At 42.2% G+C, this 18888-nt stretch overlaps 1 protein-coding gene across 2 annotated transcripts; it reads left to right on the forward strand.

Annotated features, from left to right (window-relative positions):
• Positions 1-77: 77 nt before the first annotated feature.
• On the forward strand, positions 78-12108 carry CSTF1 (cleavage stimulation factor subunit 1). 2 transcript variants are annotated; one of them, XM_005569396.4, is made up of 6 exons: positions 78-253; positions 3299-3499; positions 4975-5252; positions 5412-5609; positions 6775-7165; positions 11323-12108. In XM_005569396.4, the coding sequence occupies exons 2-6, from the start codon at positions 3331-3333 to the stop codon at positions 11580-11582; spliced, it is 1296 nt and encodes a 431-aa protein (XP_005569453.1). In that variant the 5' UTR covers positions 78-253; positions 3299-3330; the 3' UTR covers positions 11583-12108. The 2 variants fall into 2 exon arrangements, with proteins under 2 accessions (XP_005569453.1, XP_005569452.1); XM_005569395.4 differs by lacking the exon at positions 78-253 and adding an exon at positions 352-428.
• Positions 12109-18888: the final 6780 nt, after the last annotated feature.

Here is an 18888-nt window from a genome sequence, read left to right on the forward strand (position 1 = left end):
GCTGCCTTGTGATTGGTTGACAACAAACCCGACGCCTTGAGTCGCGTTTAAGGCGCACACCGCGCGCAGGCGCACTTGCTCCTTGAGACCCCGGAAGTGGCGGAGCCAACGGCCAGCCAGACCCGTGGCAGTGCCAGCCCCAGGGTACTCTCCGGGGTCGGCCATTTATCGGTGAGGCAGCAGCCCCTTGACGTCAAGCTTGTCGCATTGGAGATAAAGTCCGAGGGGGTGAACTAACCTTTTGAACGTGCCAGTAAGTAAGATGGCGAGAAAAGCAAGCGAGAGTGCGACCGATCGATAGCGCAGCGGTCGGCTTGGCGCCCTTTCAGCGTGCGCAGTGAATGTGCGCTCGGAGCGGTCGATTGGGCAGGATTCGCGCCTCCATTTTTCCAGGAGAGAGCGGGATACCGAGAGAACCGGACCAGCTGGTACTGGGGCACGGGGAGAGTGGCTGGTGCGGTCGGCTGGGGCGTTTAGCGAAAACCACAGAAACAACTGGGGCGAGACCGGAAGAGTCCAGAGTTAGCAAGATGGCATGCGCCTCTACTTTGTGCTTCCTAAGTTGCCCGGCTTGGCCTGCACCCCCTCCTCTTCCTCAAAGGGCCTCGCTTCCATTCCCACCCAGTCCTTAGTTCGCCTCTGCATCCAGATGGTCGCGGCGCATATAGTGAGGGGGCGTCTGTGTTCTAGCCTTTCCAACTGCGATGTAACCGGTCCTGGATCGGGTTCTTGTCCTCGTGTCTCCGTGTGCTCACCTGCAAATTGGGGATAATTAGGCTTCTGTTTACCTGGCGAGTGAACGTTCTGTGGGAGTTGAGAAGTTAGGACTGGGCCACCATAAAATATATATATACACACACATATATATATACACATACATGTATACATATATACACACAAATGTGTGTGTGTGTATATATATATTTGTACACCCGACATGTGCTCAGAAGTGAAGAGACCGGATAGAATAGTGGTGTAGGGGAGCCAAAAATGGCTTCCCTCCATCCTTCTAGGTACCTTATTAAGACTAAGAGTTAAATTACCATAAGACAAATTAACAGATTACTGCAGGGTAAACAGGATGTGCATGTAAAGCATTGAACTGGCATACGGAAATTATTCAAGTCATATTAGCACGACATTAACAGTAGAATCTCTCATCAACTTTTCTTTGCCAGACTACCCACTTGTGATTTTCATTCTTTGTTGGTACTTAAGAATCTCCCATTTTTTTCGGGTCACTAAACATTGTCCATAGGAGAAAAACGATATTTAATTATGTACAGGAGTCCCACAAAATACGAGACTAAGAAGTTGAAGTCAGATGATTAAAGCTTACATGGCATCCTGAGCTACTGAAAGGAATGAATAGAGGGTTGGGGGCGGGTGGGAGGATGGTAAGCAGCAGCTGTAACACAAGTTTTGGGAGGGTGAACGGAGGAAATGTATGGTGAATCAAGTTTGTTAATGCAGACAGAATAGGTGATCCTCTGGGTGGTGTCAACCTCTAATCTCCTCTCGTGATCGGAGTTAATCTTCCCTGGTTCCTATGATCTAAGTGAATCTTCCCTGGTTAATAAGGATTCGTGACAATTGAGGTATTTTTGGAGGGTCAGACTTTAGGCAGGTAAGGAAAGCACAGGGAAAGCCTCTTCCCGCCTGCTGTTCTCCAAGTGCCCTCAGTTCAAAGTAATCAGCCCGCCAAAGCATCTTGCTTTGGGCTGGCATTTCCTGAACTCCTTCAGTGGTTAAGCTCAGGGCTCTGGAGTTGGCAATTCTGGTGTGCTTTTAACCTTGGATAAGTAACTCAGCCACTTTTTACCTTGAGTAGGTGTTCTGACCTCCTTGAACCCATTTCATCATCTTTATTGTGTCCCAGGATTTTCTACTCAAGCATAGACTTATTATGTTCATGTACTACTTCAGATACTTGAATACATTGAATGATTTTATTCAGTGAACTGATGCTTACAAAGTACTTAGCATGACTGTATCTGGCATGCAGGAAGTGCTTAATGTTGTTGGTTATTATTAACACCATCAGTGTCGTACAGTGTATAAGAAATAGACTCTGGGCCAGGCGCAGTGGCTCATGCCCATAATTCCAGCACTTTGGGAGGCTGAGGCAGGCAGATCACAAGGTCAGGAGTTCAAGACCAGCCTGGCCAATATTGTGAAACCCCGTCTCTACTAAAAATACGAAAATTAGCCAGGCGTGGTGGCACGTGCCTGTAGTCCCAGCTACTTGGGAGGCTGAGGCAGGAGAATAGCTTGAACCTGGGAGGCAGAGGTTGCAGTGAGCCGAGACTGGGCCACTGCCCTCCAGCCTGGGCGACAGAACGAGACTCCATCTCAAAAAGAAAAAAAAGAAAAAAGAAATCAGGCTCTGAGGTCGCTTTTATTCTTTATTGCTGTCCCCAGACACCTGTAGCCTTTTAATATTGGTTCAAACATACACATACATAAAGGCATTGATTTTTAGTAAGCAGATTATCATGTTCAACAGTTGGAGTTCTTTTTTGAATAAGCCAGAAACCATTTACAGTTTTTTTTGTCTCTTAAGACTAAAGGAAAACTTAGACACTTGTAAATCAGTGCATGCACAGTCCTTCCAGATTTTTACTGTGTTTTTCATTTTTATTGTTTTGACCTTGATTGGCAGGATTTTATTGGGCAGCTCACCTTCGAGCCTTTCTAACGCATTTAACTCTGTTGAGTTTTTATAGTACAGTTGCTTTTTTTCCTTCATATTTTCATTTACTGTCGAATTAGATTATAGAATTACAGTCACAAGCTCAGTTGCCTTAAAACAGGTTTTGAGAATGAACATAAAAGATATTAGTAAACATACAGCTCAGCTAGTGGAACCAGCAGTCTAGGCCTTGACAAAACAGCAGCTATCTTGCATGTTGCAGGTGCTAGTCAATGTTTAATTAACAAAAGAAATGGAAGATTCTGGGATAGCAATAAAGAACAAAAATCATAGGTAGGTAGTTTGGTGGGGGAAGAAAAGTCGATGAGGGATTGTACCGTAAATATTGGCTAACATGACCTGAATAATTTCTGTATGCCAGGCACTGTGCTCAGGGCTCTATATGCACCACCTTGTTTAACTTCCAGTAACTTAACAGCTGAAGAACATGAGGCTTAAGAGAAATGAGGTCAGCGACCAAAGACAATGCAGCTGGTAGCGATGGGATTTGAGTCCTGCAAGATTAAGTCTGACCAAAGAGTCCTCTGTTCCTTCTGTGATTTGCTAGAGCCTCTACCCTTCACCATCCGTTTTCCCTTTTTGCAGCTGGCAGGGAAACTGTCTTCCTCTTCTCCAAGATGTACAGAACCAAAGTGGGCTTGAAGGACCGCCAGCAGCTCTACAAGCTGATCATTAGCCAGCTGCTATATGACGGCTACATCAGCATCGCCAATGGCCTCATCAATGAAATCAAGCCTCAGTCTGTCTGTGCACCCTCGGAGCAGCTCCTGCATCTCATCAAACTAGGTAGATTGTGAACACAATTCCATATATCCCATGGCAAGGTTTTAGATGTTTGCATATGGCAGAATTTTTCAAGATTATTCTTGTTTCGTTTTAGTGCCTAGTACGTGCCAGGTACTTCAGTAAGTAAGTAGTTCAGCGTGAGTTCAGGAAGTAGCTCAGTAAGTAAGGGGTAAGCAAAGTTCAGATTATGAAGACCTTAAGCTGGTTCTGGCCTGAGGGTCTTGGTACACATTATCTGGAACACTCTGTCATATTACTGACTTCCTTCAGATTTTACATCAAATGTCCTCTGAGTTCTCTTAACCCCTCCTAAGATAATCCGACCCTTTCCTGCATTTTCCCGGTTACCCTGCCATAGTGATCCCATTTGTTTTATAACAGTCATTTTGAAATTTCCTTTATCATTTGGATTGTTTCCCATATGATCCTTACCTCCCCACTTCCCACCTACTGCCCCCGTGTCAAAAAAGACTACAAGTTCAGTAAAGATCAGGACCTTGTATTATTCAGCAGTATATCCTGGAGCCTACCTGGCTAATAATAGAAAGCACTCAATAAAATATTGAATTACCAAACAGGTTAATACCCTTGGACGTGGCAGTGCCAATTGTGAGCATTTCTCCTGGGGAAATAAAATGGACAAACTGCAATGCCCAACAACATGGAATTAGCTGTAAATTTTTCGATATCCATAAAATTGAATACTACAACATAATTATATAGATGAATATTTATTAGCCAAGATACGCTTTTGCTCTGCTTGATTAAATGAACAAGTGAGTCACAACATGTTACACAGCATTTCTCTATTACTGTTTTGAAAGATAAAACAGCTGTGCATGGGGAAGGATTCCCTAAGAATTTATACCAATACGTTAACAGTTATTATCTCTGGGTGGTAAAATTCAAGGTCATTTTTATTTTCTTGTTGATCCATAGTGTTAATTTTTCCTCTACTAATCAACATATTATTTGATTTGTCAAGTTATTTATACGTTTTAAATGCATATTCTTGATAAACCTTTTTTTTTAAATATCAACTTTCTTTCAAAAACATTTCAGTAGCATTCATGTTAACAATGTAGCTAACTTAATGAGCATCAGAGCTGCTGATACATCTCAACCCTAAAAATATTAAAATTTGGAATGAAAAAATGGATAATTTAACTACAGAACTATTTTTTGAGTTTCTGTAGTTGTAGATAAAGTAGTAAACTCTGGAGGCAAGAACCTGGGAAAATGACTTTGTCTATTGGAGCCTAACTTCCAGCGAGCCATGTGGCCTCACAGCGTGGTGAACTTTGAATAGCATGGGCAAAATACACAGTTTTGTAAAGCATTAGGTGTCACGCGACTCCAAGAAATAGGAAGTTGATGCTGGTGAGCATCTTTCCAGTTTGGATCTAGAATTTTATCTTGGCCTTTTAAAAAAAAAACACTTGTTTTGTTACGCCTTTAATTTTGATTTCTTTCAGGAATGGAAAATGATGACACCGCAGTTCAGTATGCAATTGGTCGTTCAGATACTGTTGCCCCTGGCACAGGGATTGACCTGGAATTTGATGCAGATGTTCAGACTATGTCCCCAGAGGCTTCTGAGTATGAAACATGCTATGTCACATCACATAAAGGACCATGCCGTGTAGCTACCTATAGTAGAGATGGACAGTTAATAGCTACTGGGTCTGCTGATGCTTCAATAAAGATACTTGACACAGAGAGGATGTTGGCCAAAAGTGCCATGCCAATAGAGGTAAAAATTCCAGTTACATACTTACTGATTGCCTTCTGTTTTTCATTTTTGGAAAAATGAGAGTATGGTTCAAACCAGCTTTAGTTTGCTACAGTTGTGGATTGTGTACTTGGATTCAGACACATTCTGTACCTTGAGCATCTCTTCTTGTTGGTCTAGGTCATGATGAATGAGACCGCACAACAAAATATGGAAAACCACCCAGTGATTCGAACTCTTTATGACCATGTGGATGAAGTCACGTGCCTCGCTTTCCACCCCACAGAACAGATCCTGGCTTCTGGTTCAAGGGACTATACTCTTAAATTATTTGATTATTCCAAACCATCAGCAAAAAGAGCCTTCAAATACATTCAGGTAGGAATCTTTGGAAAGGAGCTTTACATTTTTTCTTAAATACAATGAGCTCTTGTACAACTGTTCTCGTTGTAAAAGTAGTCTCGGTGATCGTCCTGTGAGACAAGTACAGACCAGGATGCATGCCGGATGGCAGATGGATCAGATTTTGTTGGCACATAGGCCACATGCTCTCATGTACCTGCTCCCTCTGGCTGGTCAGAGTTTATAATCTGACCCTTTGGAGGGTTTGGAATCCGTATCACTCTTTAAAGGTTGCAGATCCCTGTTATAAACAAAACATGACCAGCTTCACTAATGTATAACTTAGAGGAATAAAAATTCAGTTGAAAGTATTAAGTGTTTCCTGGCAAGGTGACATTTGTTACCCTATTTTGAATATGCATTGCAGAAATACTAATGTTTTAGTTGTGGCTTCTGTCTGTTTGATAATTAGAGTAGGCTGGTTGCAGTGGCTCATGTCTGTAATCCCAGCACTTTGAGAAGCCAAAGTGGGAGGATCACTTGAGCCCAGAAGTGTAAGATCAGCCTGAGCAATGCAGTGAGACCTCATCTCTTCGAAAAAATTATTTTAATCAGCTGGGCATGGTGGCACACGCCTGTGGTCCCAGCTACTCAGAAGGTGGAGGCAAGGATGATCATTTGAGCCCAGGAGGTTGAGCATGCAGTGAGCCGTGACCGTGCCACTGCGCGGTCTGCCTGGGCGACAGAGCAAGACCGTGTCTGCAAAAAATAATAATAAATAATAGTAACTTAAATAATAACAAAAAATAATAAAAACTTAATTTTTTACTCAATATTTGCAGCCCTAGAGCAAATGAAAGAAGCTCTTAGGTACAAGTTGTACTTCAGTAACCAATGCATGAATGTGTCATTGTCTGATAATACTCCATCCTTAGTGGAGTGTTACTCGGTGTTCATTTGTAAATAATGAAGCTCACTTCTATAGTTTTTGGAATAATGTAACCAGTAAATATTTAGTTTTGGGAATCTATTCAAAAAATACTTTCATGTATTCCGAAAAGCACTTTTTTTCTTATGATACCTGTGTAATATCTAATAATTGTTTTATGGATTCTTTTCATCAGCCAGATATTTTCCACATTTCCTCTGGATTTAATTGTTCACCAGTTGATCACTTGTGTTAACGTCTCTGTCCTAACAGGAAGCTGAAATGTTACGCTCCATCTCTTTTCATCCTTCTGGAGACTTTATACTTGTCGGAACTCAGCATCCTACTCTTCGCCTTTATGATATCAACACCTTTCAATGTTTTGTGTCTTGCAATCCTCAAGATCAACACACCGATGCTATATGTTCCGTTAATTACAATTCTAGTGCCAATATGTATGTAACTGGAAGCAAGGACGGCTGCATCAAATTGTGGGATGGTGTTTCAAATCGATGCATCACAACTTTTGAGAAAGCACACGACGGTGCTGAAGTTTGTTCTGCCATTTTTTCCAAAAATTCTAAATACATTCTCTCAAGTGGAAAAGACTCTGTAGCTAAACTTTGGGAAATATCAACAGGACGAACACTGGTCAGATACACGGGTAAGTGAGAAGTTGATGTTACTTAACATTTCTGTAGTGTTCACACTTTCCAGAACTCTCTTTTAGGACCTCACAATACAGCAACACAGTAAGTCTATGCATTGAGCAAGGCAGATGTTATCCCTTTCTTAGATAAGAGGAAACCAAGACTTACCGGTTAAGTCGTTTAGCCAAGGCTGTAGTTCCTAAGTGACAGAGCTGGAAATAGAACTGTGCTTTCTTTGCTCTTCTGAGCACCTCACACTGTGGACTAGGTCTGGATTCCATGCAAGTAACATTTGAGAACCTGGTGATCCATTTGTAGACTGGCCTGCCCTCTTTCCACAGAAAAGTGAAAGCAATCCAGAGAAAAGTTTCCAATAGTAGATCTCAGTATTACTAATATATGCATTTGGGAAAGAATGGCTGAGAGGAAAGATCTTATCCCATTCCTAAGTGAGCAGAGCTAGCCCCCAATGGAAACCACGTGAGTTCTGAATGCAGATATAAAGTAGGCTAAGCAGACAGAAAAAAATTGCATCCATTGAATTCTCATTAATGTATGTTGGTCTCATTGGTAACTACTCACAGTAGTGCCTGTGGAGTATTTTTATAATGAAATCTATTTAAATTGATCCTATCACTAGTAGGGCCCAAGTCTGGTTATTTGATAGTGAATGTTAAAACACTGTGTCTTCTGTTCCTTGTAGCAGCAAAGACTGTTTGGTAGAAAACCTTCAGAAAACTTCTGATTGTTTTCTCAATTGTGAGATATGTTTGTATCATACACTAAAATTGGCATGAGCATAACAAAGAAAATCACAAGAAAACGGTATTGGAAGAGACTGGACTGTGTTGTTTGCATTGAAGAGTCGGTGACATCTGACCCACTAGGGGGCAGCATAACCTGCCTTAGATTTGTCTCATTGTAACCAAAGTTGGCTTCCCCAGCCATCTCTCTGACTTCTGATACAACTAGCAAATCTTAGGAAGAGCCATTTTTATCATAATTCTTGGTGACTTCATTGAAACACTTGTATAAAGCTGTTCTGAAAAGTATTTATTATAAAGAACTGCTTTATAATAGTTGTGTTTGTTGCAAAAAGAAAATACAAAAGTGATCAGAGTAAATGTGAAAGTACTCCCCCTATAGAAGTTGTAACTATTTTAAGGAGTGTGCTATATCTGGACAGATACACACCAGCCTACTGACAAGAGCTTAAATATTTACTCTAGGAATGTTTTGGATGTTTTATAGTAGTATGAGGTTGATCGGCTTGTTTTAGTGGGGAATAGCAGTGTGGTTTTTCAAAAATGTGATTATGCTGAATTTATGTGCAAATTCCCCTTTTCCTTTTTTCTCATTTCACAGATCAAGCCCCTGTCATGTCAGCATGTTAAGATTTCTGTTCCTAGTTTTAATAATTAGTTAGAATTTGGGCTGGGCACGGTGGCTCACGCCTGTAATCCCAGCACTTTGGGAGGCCGAGGCAGGCGGATCACAAGGTCAGGAGTTCAAGACCAGCCTGGCCAATATGGTGAAACCCCGTGTCTACGAAAAATACAAAAATTAGCTGGGCGTGTTGGCGGGCGCCTGTAGTCCCAGCTACTCGGGAGGCTGAGGCAGGAGAATAGCTTGAACCTGGGAGGTGGAGGTTGCAGTGAGCCAAGATCATACCACTGCACTCCAGCCTGGGCAACAGAGCGAGACTCCATCTCAAAAATAATAATAATAATTATTATTATTATTAATTAGAATTCAAAGGGTTTCTGAAATGATGAAAAGGGAAAAACTATCAAGAAAACTTTAGAAATTGGGTTGCAAAAAAATAAAAACAATATAAATAATTAAAATACAGGACTGGGGGAAAGTAGTTATAGCATATATACAGATGTTAGACAATGAGTTAATATCTTAATCTGTAAAGAGAACTCAAATAGGAAAAAGAAGAGTCCAAACTTGAGAGAAAAGGAGCCAAAGGACAGGGGACTGCAGAAGAGAAAAATGGTCAGGAAATACAAGAAAAGGTGGCCAGCCTCGCTGCAGACCCAATAAATGAATATGGGGACCTGGTTTTGTTCATCAGATTTTAGGAGTCTTAAAGATTTATATTAATCTACTATTGATAGAGATTTGAGGATATCATGTTTGGTTGGTCAGAGAGTCAGCTGGTAAAATATTTCAGCACAGTTTGGTATCATATCAAAATTTTAAATACATGCTTTTTGACCCACTATATCTACTCTTAGAAATTCAACCTAAAGAGGTAATTGGACAAACAGGCACATGCCCATAAAAGATTGTGTGTCCCAACATCATTTGGAGTGGCTGAAAGTTAGAAACAGCATAGATGTCCAATAAGAAGCATTAAGGAAATCTGTTACGCATCTGTGGACAACGTACACCTTTAAAAATAAGTATGCATGCTAACATTGACTGAGCACTCACACTCCAGAGCCTCCCATGCATTCTCTTATTCTTATCCTCAGCCCTATGGGGTAGGTTCTGTAACTACCCCGTGGAACAGATGAGAAAATTAAGGCTGAGGGATGTTAAGTAATTTGCCCAGGGTCACATCACTAGTAAGTGTTCAACCTACATCTGACCACAGAGTTTGTGTTTTTATCCACTAAGCTGTATTCTGTCTTTACAGATCTGCACTACATATGCTTGAATAGTAATAGTATATGACAAATGCTCTGACTTAAGTTACAAATGAAACTGGGGGTTGTGGCTCACACCTGTAATCCCAGCACTTTGGGAGCCCGAGGTGGGCAAATCATCTGAGGTCAGGAGTTTGAGACCAGCCTGGCCAACATGGCGAAACCCCGTGTCTACTAAAAATACAAACATTAGTTTTGTGTGGTGGCGCATGCCTATAATCCCAGGTACTCAGGAGGCTGAGGCAGGAGATCTCTTGAACTCGGGAGGCAGAGGTTGCAGTGAGCCGAGATCACACCATTGTACTCCAGCCTGGGCAACAGAGTGAGACTCTATCTCAAAAAAAAAAAAAAAGAAAATTTACAAGTGAGCACCTAACACTTAGATATTTCGAAAGGGTATTCACCAAAGTATTGACTGTTTCCTCGGATGGGTGCAATTATTAAGCAGTTTTTATTTTCCTTTTTATACTTTATTTGGTAGTTTAAACATTAAAATATGTAATTGATAGTCATAAAAAGGCTTCCTTTTGGAAAGCAGATATTCATATACTTTGTCTCAGTAATTCTGTTTCTAGGAATTTACTCCTAAGGAAATAAAGCTTTCTGTACAAAGGATATTCATTACAACATTACTTATAATTGATATAAACTAAATGTCAGGAAGTAAAAGAATTGTTAAATAGGCCAGGTGCAGTGGCTCACACCTGTAATCCCAGCACTTTGGGAGGCTGAGGCATGTGGATCACGAGGTCAAGAGATCAAGACCATCCTGGCCAACTTGGTGAAACCCTGTCTCTACTAAAAATACAAAAATTGGCTTGGTGTGGTGGCACGCACCTGTAGTCCCAGCTACTTGGGAGGCTGAGGCGGGAGAATCGCTTGAACCCAGGAGGCGGAGGTTGCAGTGAGCCGAGATCACACCACTGCACTCCAGCCTGGCGACAGAGTGACTCTGCCTAAAAACACACACACACACACACACACACACACACACACACACACACAAAAGAATTGTTAAATAAGTAATGGGGCTTCTAAACATGAGGCACTTTGCATCTAGTTAAAAAAAACATGGAAAAATGTACTAAACATAAAGTTGGTTTAAAACTATAATAGAAAAATATAGCGGCATCAATTTTATATGTATTTTTAAGCCTCGAAGTACATTAGGACAGTAACAGTATTGCTTCAGGTAATCTGGTGGTCTCTCTCTCTCTCTTTTTTTTTTTTTCTCTGATACAGTCTTGCTCTTGCTCTGTTGTCTGTTGCCCAGGCTGGTCTTAAACTCCTGGGCTTAAGCAGCCCTCCTTCTGCAGCCTCCCAGAGTACTGGGATTATAGACGTGAGCCACTGTGCCTGGTTTGATTTTCTTTTTTGTACTTTTTTAGAGTTTCTGAAAGTGTACAAGGTGTATCACTTCGACAGGTTTAAAATGCTTTTACATTGAATGCTAGAATGTTCTGACAGTCTAAGATGTGGACTTAGAAAGCTATCCCTCTTGGTCTCTGTGGCAGGTGCGGGTTTAAGTGGACGCCAGGTGCACCGAACGCAGGCTGTGTTTAACCACACTGAGGACTATGTGTTGCTGCCCGACGAGAGGACGATCAGTCTTTGCTGCTGGGACTCGAGAACAGCTGAGCGGAGAAACCTGCTCTCACTGGGGCACAACAACATTGTACGCTGCATAGTGCACTCCCCCACCAACCCCGGCTTCATGACGTGCAGCGATGACTTCAGAGCGCGGTTTTGGTACCGGAGATCGACCACCGATTGAGCCGCCCTCTCCGTAGGGTTCTTTCTCGAGGACTCTGCCCACCCCCCACGTCCTGTCTCAGCTGCAGTCGTAAGTCAGTGCACCATCCTTGGCAGTTTTGCTGCCACCTCTGTCCACATCTTTCTTGGATTTGTATAAAAGAATCTTTTTTTACCTTGATGTACAATCATGGTGGAAAAAGCTGGAAACACAGATCTGTGCAGTTCTACATTCACTGATTATTGCAGTGTGATTTTCATCAGTTTTGTAAATACAGGACTTGCCATTTCTTTTGATCTCTTGATTGAAGAAGGATAGGGTATTAAAGTGCTTTTGTCATGAGGAATTTTCATTTGGTTCTTTTGTCAACTTTCTTGCTTGTTCTGCTAAACCCTCTGTGTATTTCCATTCCAGATATATTTGAACAGATAAGTAGGCATGCAGCTCTGAGACTCCAGAGTTTTATGCCATATCAAAAGCATTTTCAAGAATCCCTCAATTCTATCCTGAAATGATGTTATTCTGATAATAAAGCTCAGATCTGCAACTTTAGTGTTACATATTTTTCACTTCAATAAAATTAATGGCCAGTTTTTCCTGACAATTTATAGGAACAGTATCTTTCAACATACTCGCCACATTATCCTGAAATATCTGCAATACTTGTCTTTAGTAACTGCATTTCTGTTAAGATTATGATTTGATGAGAAACAATTGAAAATATATCCGATCTAATCAAATTAGGTCAGCTTCCTATTGCTCTCAGGTGTTGCCTATCTTCACGAATGATTAGTATCGATTGACTTCATTCTTAGGTAGTTTTAAATCTTCATTTCTCTTCAGCATGAACTAACTTCTCATCATGGGGGCACATAGTAACTGCATTCTCAGAAGATTTATGCAGTTAACCAACTGATACAAGTTTTCTTTTTCTTGAATTTTTTTTTTTAATTGAGACGGAGTTTTGCTCTGTCGCCTAGGTTGGAGTGCCGTGTCGTGATCTGAGCTCACTGCAAGCTCCGCCTCCCGGTTTCACACCATTCTCCTGCCTCAGCCTCCCGAGTAGCTGGGACTACTGATGCCCACCACCACGCCCAGCTAATTTTTTTATTTTTATTTTTAGTAGAGCCGGGGTTTTACCATGTTAGCCAGGATGGTCTCGATCTCCTGACCTCGTGATCCATCCACCTCAGCGTCCGAAAGTGCTGGGATTATAGGTGTGAGCCACCGCACCTGGCCTTCTTGGCCTTCTTGAAACTTTTTAGAATATGACAGTACTTCTCTGGATTCAGCACTAGCAGAGTCAGAGAACTCTGAACTCCCCTCGTACAAACATAAACTTTGCTTTATATTTATCCCAAAAAACAAATACCTTGTGATCTGCATAGGAGTACCTAGAAATATAATCTGGGATCATTTGATAAAAATAGTAAATAGATTGAAGTAAAAGCAATTGCTTTGTATTATAGGAAGTTTTGTTTTGTTTTGTTTTGTTTCTGAGATGGAGTTTTGCTCTTGTTGCCCAGGCTGTCATGCAGTGGCACGATCTCGGCTCACCGCAACCGCCGCCACCTGGGTTCAAGCGATTCTCCTGCCTCAGTCTCCTGAGTAGCTGGGATTACAGGCATGTGCCACCATGCCTGGCTAATTTTGTATTTTTTTGTTAGTAGAGACGGTTTCTCCATGTCGGTCAGGCTGGTCTCGAACTCCCAACCTCAGGTGATCCGCCCACCTTAGCCTCCCAAACTGCTAGGATTACAGGCGTGAGCCACCATGCCTGGCCCCATTATAGGAAGTTATTGAAGTTGTTTGTGTAAAAATTCTGCTTTAGTCATCCTTGAGGATCATTTTAACTCCTTGATCTGTAAACTTGTCTTAAGCATCTTAACATGTTACATCACAGGGTTTTAGCTCAGATTTCCAAAGAGCCATATTTTTTGGTACATAGTGAGTGTCAATTTCCAGTTGTATTTTGCATCCTGATTCTGATATTTGAACTTGGCCATCTGTGGGTGCTACTCTCGTAAAACTAAAAGACGCCTACTAAATAGGAACAAGGATAACCGGTTCCACCAAAAGCATTACCAACCAAACCTCCCCAGTTCTTTTTTCAGACTTTCCTTTTGCTTTCGACCTATTAAACTGTAAAGCAGAGATTTAACGTTTCCCTATTCTTCTGCTTTGACTCACATACTGAAATGACCACACGGCACGCCATTGAATCTTTTCAGTTGTTCAGAAATTAAAATAATGCCCATGTTTTACAGGTTTTAGAATAGTCTCAGCAATGGATCTGTAATTTCAGGACCTGTATTTAAAAGATCAAGATAGTTTTATATGTTTCAGAATTAGCTGTTTTTTTTTGGTTTTTGGGTGTTTTCTGTGGGTTTGTTTTTTGTGTCTTGTTTGGTTGGTTGGTTTTTGTTTTTTAGGTGTTTTCTGTGGGTTTGTTTTTTGTGTTTCGTTTGTTTGTTTTTGGGTTTTTTTCGCTTTTCAAGGGTCACTCTCTCGTGAGCCTGGTGTAAATGCCAGGAATGTTGTATGGACTTAGCATCTGCATCTCGTTAATTGTACCACACAACACTGCCGTTCAAATAATGAATAATATCTCGTCAGGATACGAACTTATACCCTCTGTGTTTTTTTTTTTTAAAGGTATGTGATTTCTGAAATAAACTTTTTATAGAATGATAAGCTAGCTTATTTTTTTGGAACTTACTTTGAATATTTCCCACATTTGAACATCTGTTCTCAAACAGCAGTTATGACTTTGGTACTGTTCACACTTTCTTTAGTGCTTTGTTCCAGAAGTCAGGTTTTTATAGCTGGATCACCTTTAGCTCTGTATCTTTGCTCCTCTGCTCTCTATAAATTTTTCTTTTTTGAAACAGATTCTCACCCTGCCGCCCAGGCTGGAGTGCATGGCGTGATCTCGGTTCACTGCAACCTCCACCCCCTAGGTTTAAGCGATTCTCCTGCCTTAGCCTCCTGAGTAGCTGGGATTACAGGCGCATGCCACCACGCCTGGCTAATTTTTTGTATCTTTAGTAGAGACAGGGTTTCGCCATGTCGGCTGGGCTGGTCTTGAACTCCTGACCTTGTGATCCACCCACCTTGGCCTCCCAAAGTGCTGGGATTACAGGCGTGAGCCACCGTGCCTGGCTGCTGTCTATGAATTTAAAGAACTTGAGTATAATTCAGTTTTTTGGCTTATTCAGAGAATGCTATCTTTGCTTACATTTTGGTTTCCTTTAGGAAGAGCAGTGTGAGAGAGTCCAGTCTCAGCTCTGTTGCTGACTTGGTAAGTAGTAGGGCAAGTCATTTTTCTGGGATACAGCTTCCTTTTCTGTGACTAAAGGGCTTCATGAAAATAATCTCCAGCATGCGCTTCAACCAGTAAAGCTCTTTGTTTTCCACCTGATGATACAAACAGACTTCAGGGAGGGAGGAAGCCGTTGTTCCTAAGCAGGAGGCATCTGTTTCTGAAAAGGTGGCAAACCAGATATTTCGAGAGCCCTTTCAAGTCAAACCTGGATAGAACATGTTTTTAATCTCTAAGAGTTAGCTGAGCTAGCAAGAAAGAAGGAATTCCTGAGAGGCAGAACAAAGCACAAATCCAGAGGATTCGCAGTGCTGGAGCACTCGAGTAGGTCAGTTCCTGTAACCTACTGATGTCTGAGCAGAAGTCAAAGCTCGGAGTCTTCATGGAGTAGGAACTTTGGTCAAGACCCAGAAAGCCTGGAACCCCAAAGGTGCCCCTTTCAGTAAAAGGATGAACTTGACAAAAACTTGCCTCAGAGAAAGAGACGAGAAATCTGCCTGCTTGGCGCTGGCTCAGGGGTTTTCAGAGAGAGGGTGTCTGGTGTTGGCACAAGGGAGGGTCTCCTGAGAATTCGGTCCACGCACTGTTCCTCATGCGGGTTTGGAACAATTCACGTACCTGTACTGCTCAGAGAACATTGAATGGGGATCTTAAAGCAATCTCCAACCGATGCTGGCCACAGGTATCTGGCAGAGGCCAGCGCAAATTCTCTGTGCAAGAACACATCCTCACCCCAGTCCTCAAATAATTATCCCAGATAAACCTCTGAGGATCACGAACTCACAGGTACGTGAGGAAACAAGCCACCCTGCTCAGAATCAGCAAAAATAGCAGAATCAGACTTACAGGGACCTAGGGAATTACCAGACACAGATTATATTCAGAGAACTAAAACAGTAACTAAAATGGGACCAAGGGGCCGGGCGTGGTGACTCACGCCTGGAATTCCACACTTTGGGAGGCCAAGGCGGTGGGATGGCTTGAGGTCAGGGGTTCGAGACCAGCCTGGGCAATAAGGCAAAACCTCATCTCTACCAAAAATACTAGCTGGGTGTAGTGGTGCACACCTGTAGTCCCAGCTACTCAGGAAGCTGAGGCATGAGAATCGCTTGAGCCAGGAAGATGGAGGTTGCAGTAAGCCAGGATCAAGCCACTGCACTCCAGCCTGGGCAACAAAGTGAGCCTCTGTATCAAAATAAAATGGGACCAAGGATTTAAAAGCTTGCACAAGGCCAGGCGCCGTGGCTCAAACCTGTAATCTCAGCACTTTAGGAGGCTGAGACTGGTGGATCACTTGAGGCCAGGAGTTCAAGACCAGCCTGACCAACATGGAGAAACCCTAACTCTACTAAAAATATAAAAAAAATTAGCCGGGCGTGGTGGTGCATGCCTGTAATCCCAGCTACTCAGGAGGCTGAGGCAGGAGCATCGCTTGAACCCAGGAGGCAGAGGTTGCGGTGAGCCAAGATCGCGCCACTGCACTCCCACCTGAGCAACAGAGCAAGACTCCGTCTCAAAAAAATAAAAATAAAAACTTGCACAAGGGACTGGGCCGGTTTGAATTAAAGAATAAAACTTGTGGAAAACCATCCTACTGGAATGTTTCTCTAGCTTTCGTCATGAATTGCTTTGACCTGAACTCTTACCCTTGGCTTTGCTGCTCCCTGACTGGATATTTGACTCCGTGAAGCCTCTTTCACAGGTGTCCTTTGGCCAAGCAACTCCTCGCCACTCTGTCTGCTCCCCAGTGATGACCGCTTGCCTGGGGCATCATTTTCTGTCTGGCTTTTTCTTGCTGTCCCACCAGCATTCAGCCTTTCCATCCAGCTTCCTGTCCCCACTCTGTCCCCAGAGCATTTCCTTTGCATCCTTGTTTTCAGTTCTTGCCCTAATTCCTTTTCCCTCTCAACCTGGGGGTCAAAACTTGGGTGATAAAACTAAATAATCACTAATAACTAGAGTGGCTGCAGATTCCCCAGCCCTCCCAGTATTATCCCTGCACCAGAATATTTGGTGAATTTGTTGGCAATTCATGAAATTCTTTTTTTTTTTTTCTTTAAGACAGTCTCACTCTGTCACCCAGGCTGGAGTGCAGTGGTACGATCTCCGCTCACTGCAACCTCCACCTCCCGCGTTCAAACGATTCTCGTGCCTCAGCCTCCCAAGTAGCTGGGATTATATGCATGCACCACCAAGTTCTGCTAATTTTGTACTTTTTGTAGAGATGGGGCTTTGCCATGTTGGCCTGGCTGGTCTTGAACTCCTGGCCTCTCAACGTTCTGGGATTACAAGCCTGAGCTATCTTGTCCGGCCAACTCACGAAATTCTGCTTTGACCAAAACAGCTATTTTTATGAATGATCTTCATGAGATTACAGCCTGAAACTTCCTGCCAACCCTTTAATGTTTTGAACGTTGTAAGTCTGGTGTTCAGCTGTCCTTTATAATTCAAATATCGAGTGCCCAGTGTTTCACTGCTAGCAGTCAGGGAGCTTGATAGTCACATGAAAACAACAAAAAAGCATACAGAAAAACATGCAAAAGTAATTTTCCTCTCTATGCATGTATAGGGCACTATAGAAGTGAATTGGTCAGACTCAGTTGTCTCAGAAAAGAAAATGTAGTCCAAAATACTGTTCTTGGTAGCACATTTGCCAAGAGCATTCAGATTACCTCACTAGAGTCCTCCTGATGTGGTTCCCTTGAACTCCAGCTGTTTCAGCCTTCAGACAACCGGATATTACGCAAGCACCCAATTTCCTAGAATAATAGTTCTTGCAATGTTTGTCCACATTAAAGACTCATTTGCCTTGAAATACTAATGGATTGCAACAAAATGTCTAAGGCGGTTTCTCACACCTTTCATTCAGAAAAACCATAGAGGCCTCAAATAACAGACAGAGAGGTCAAGTTCCTTATTCACAAAATATCAAACTAGGTATCTATGTGGGAGCTAGTTGATATACTTTCAGGGCCAAAGCCTGTGACTTTTATGTCTTTTATTTTCTAGTTTGGGTTGTTTTCCCTAGAAAAAACAACATGCAAATTATAGCATTCTGATCTGTATTATGAGCTTAAGGGCAGGCTCTTCAGTATGGGGAAGAATCACTGCCGGGAGTTTGCCAAGTTGATGGAAACCATCTGAACTTGAGTTACTGTGTAGTCTTTCCTAAGAGACTTGAATTCAGATTCTGGGTCTGTTACTTTACTATGTGACCTTGGGCAAGTTTATCCATCCTTCCTTTTTATTACAGATAATTTCAGACATAAATGAAAGTCAGTAATACAGCAGAAACAGTGGTTTCCAGGAACTGGGGGAGGAGGGGGATAACAAGTAACTGCTAATGTGTAAATGTCCAGGAACTGAAAGAGAATTACTTTTTGGAGTGGTGGTTGACAACTCTGAATGCATTAAAAACCACTTAATTGTATACTTTAAAAAGGTGAATTGGCCAGGTGCGCTGGCTCACGCCTATAATCCCAGCAGTTTGGGAGGCTATGGCAGGCGTATCACGAGGCCAGGAGATGGAGTCCATCCTGGCCAACGTGGTGAAACCCTGTCTCTACTAAAATACAAAAAGATTAGCTGGGCATGGTGGCGCACACCTGTAATCCCAGCTACTCAGGAGGCTTAGGCAGGAGAATCGCTTGAAACCTGGAGACGGAGGTTGCAGTGAGCTGAGATTACACCACTGCACTCCAGCCTGGTGACAGAGCAAGACTCCATCTAAAAAAAAAAAAAAAGTGAATTTTAAGGTACCTGAATTATATCTTAATATAATATTAATATATTAATTATTATTAATATAATTTACATCTTAATATCTCTATGGATTTCCTCCTTGAACCAAACAGTGTTCATTCCATGGGGTCATTGTTCCCTCCCTGTTATCTGCTATCACCTGCAGTATGCCAATTACTTGGCTCTGGAAGTTAATTTCTAACAACGATAACATTTAAAAATATGGACTGTCTCGGCCAGAAATCAGTCAGCTACTTCAATGGG

The sequence above is a fragment of the Macaca fascicularis genome, chromosome 10 (genome assembly GCF_037993035.2).
Source record: "Macaca fascicularis isolate 582-1 chromosome 10, T2T-MFA8v1.1".
NCBI lineage: Eukaryota > Metazoa > Chordata > Mammalia > Primates > Cercopithecidae > Macaca > Macaca fascicularis.

Bases quoted from the DNA above. Each gene is read 5' to 3' on its own strand.
- CSTF1 (XM_005569396.4), top strand. From the start codon at position 3,331: ATGTACAGAACCAAAGTGGGCTTGAAGGACCGCCAGCAGCTCTACAAG. The intron at 5,253-5,411 runs GTAAAAATTCCA...TTGTTGGTCTAG, and splicing joins AAAGTGCCATGCCAATAGAG to GTCATGATGAATGAGACCGC. The intron at 5,610-6,774 runs GTAGGAATCTTT...CTGTCCTAACAG, and splicing joins GAGCCTTCAAATACATTCAG to GAAGCTGAAATGTTACGCTC.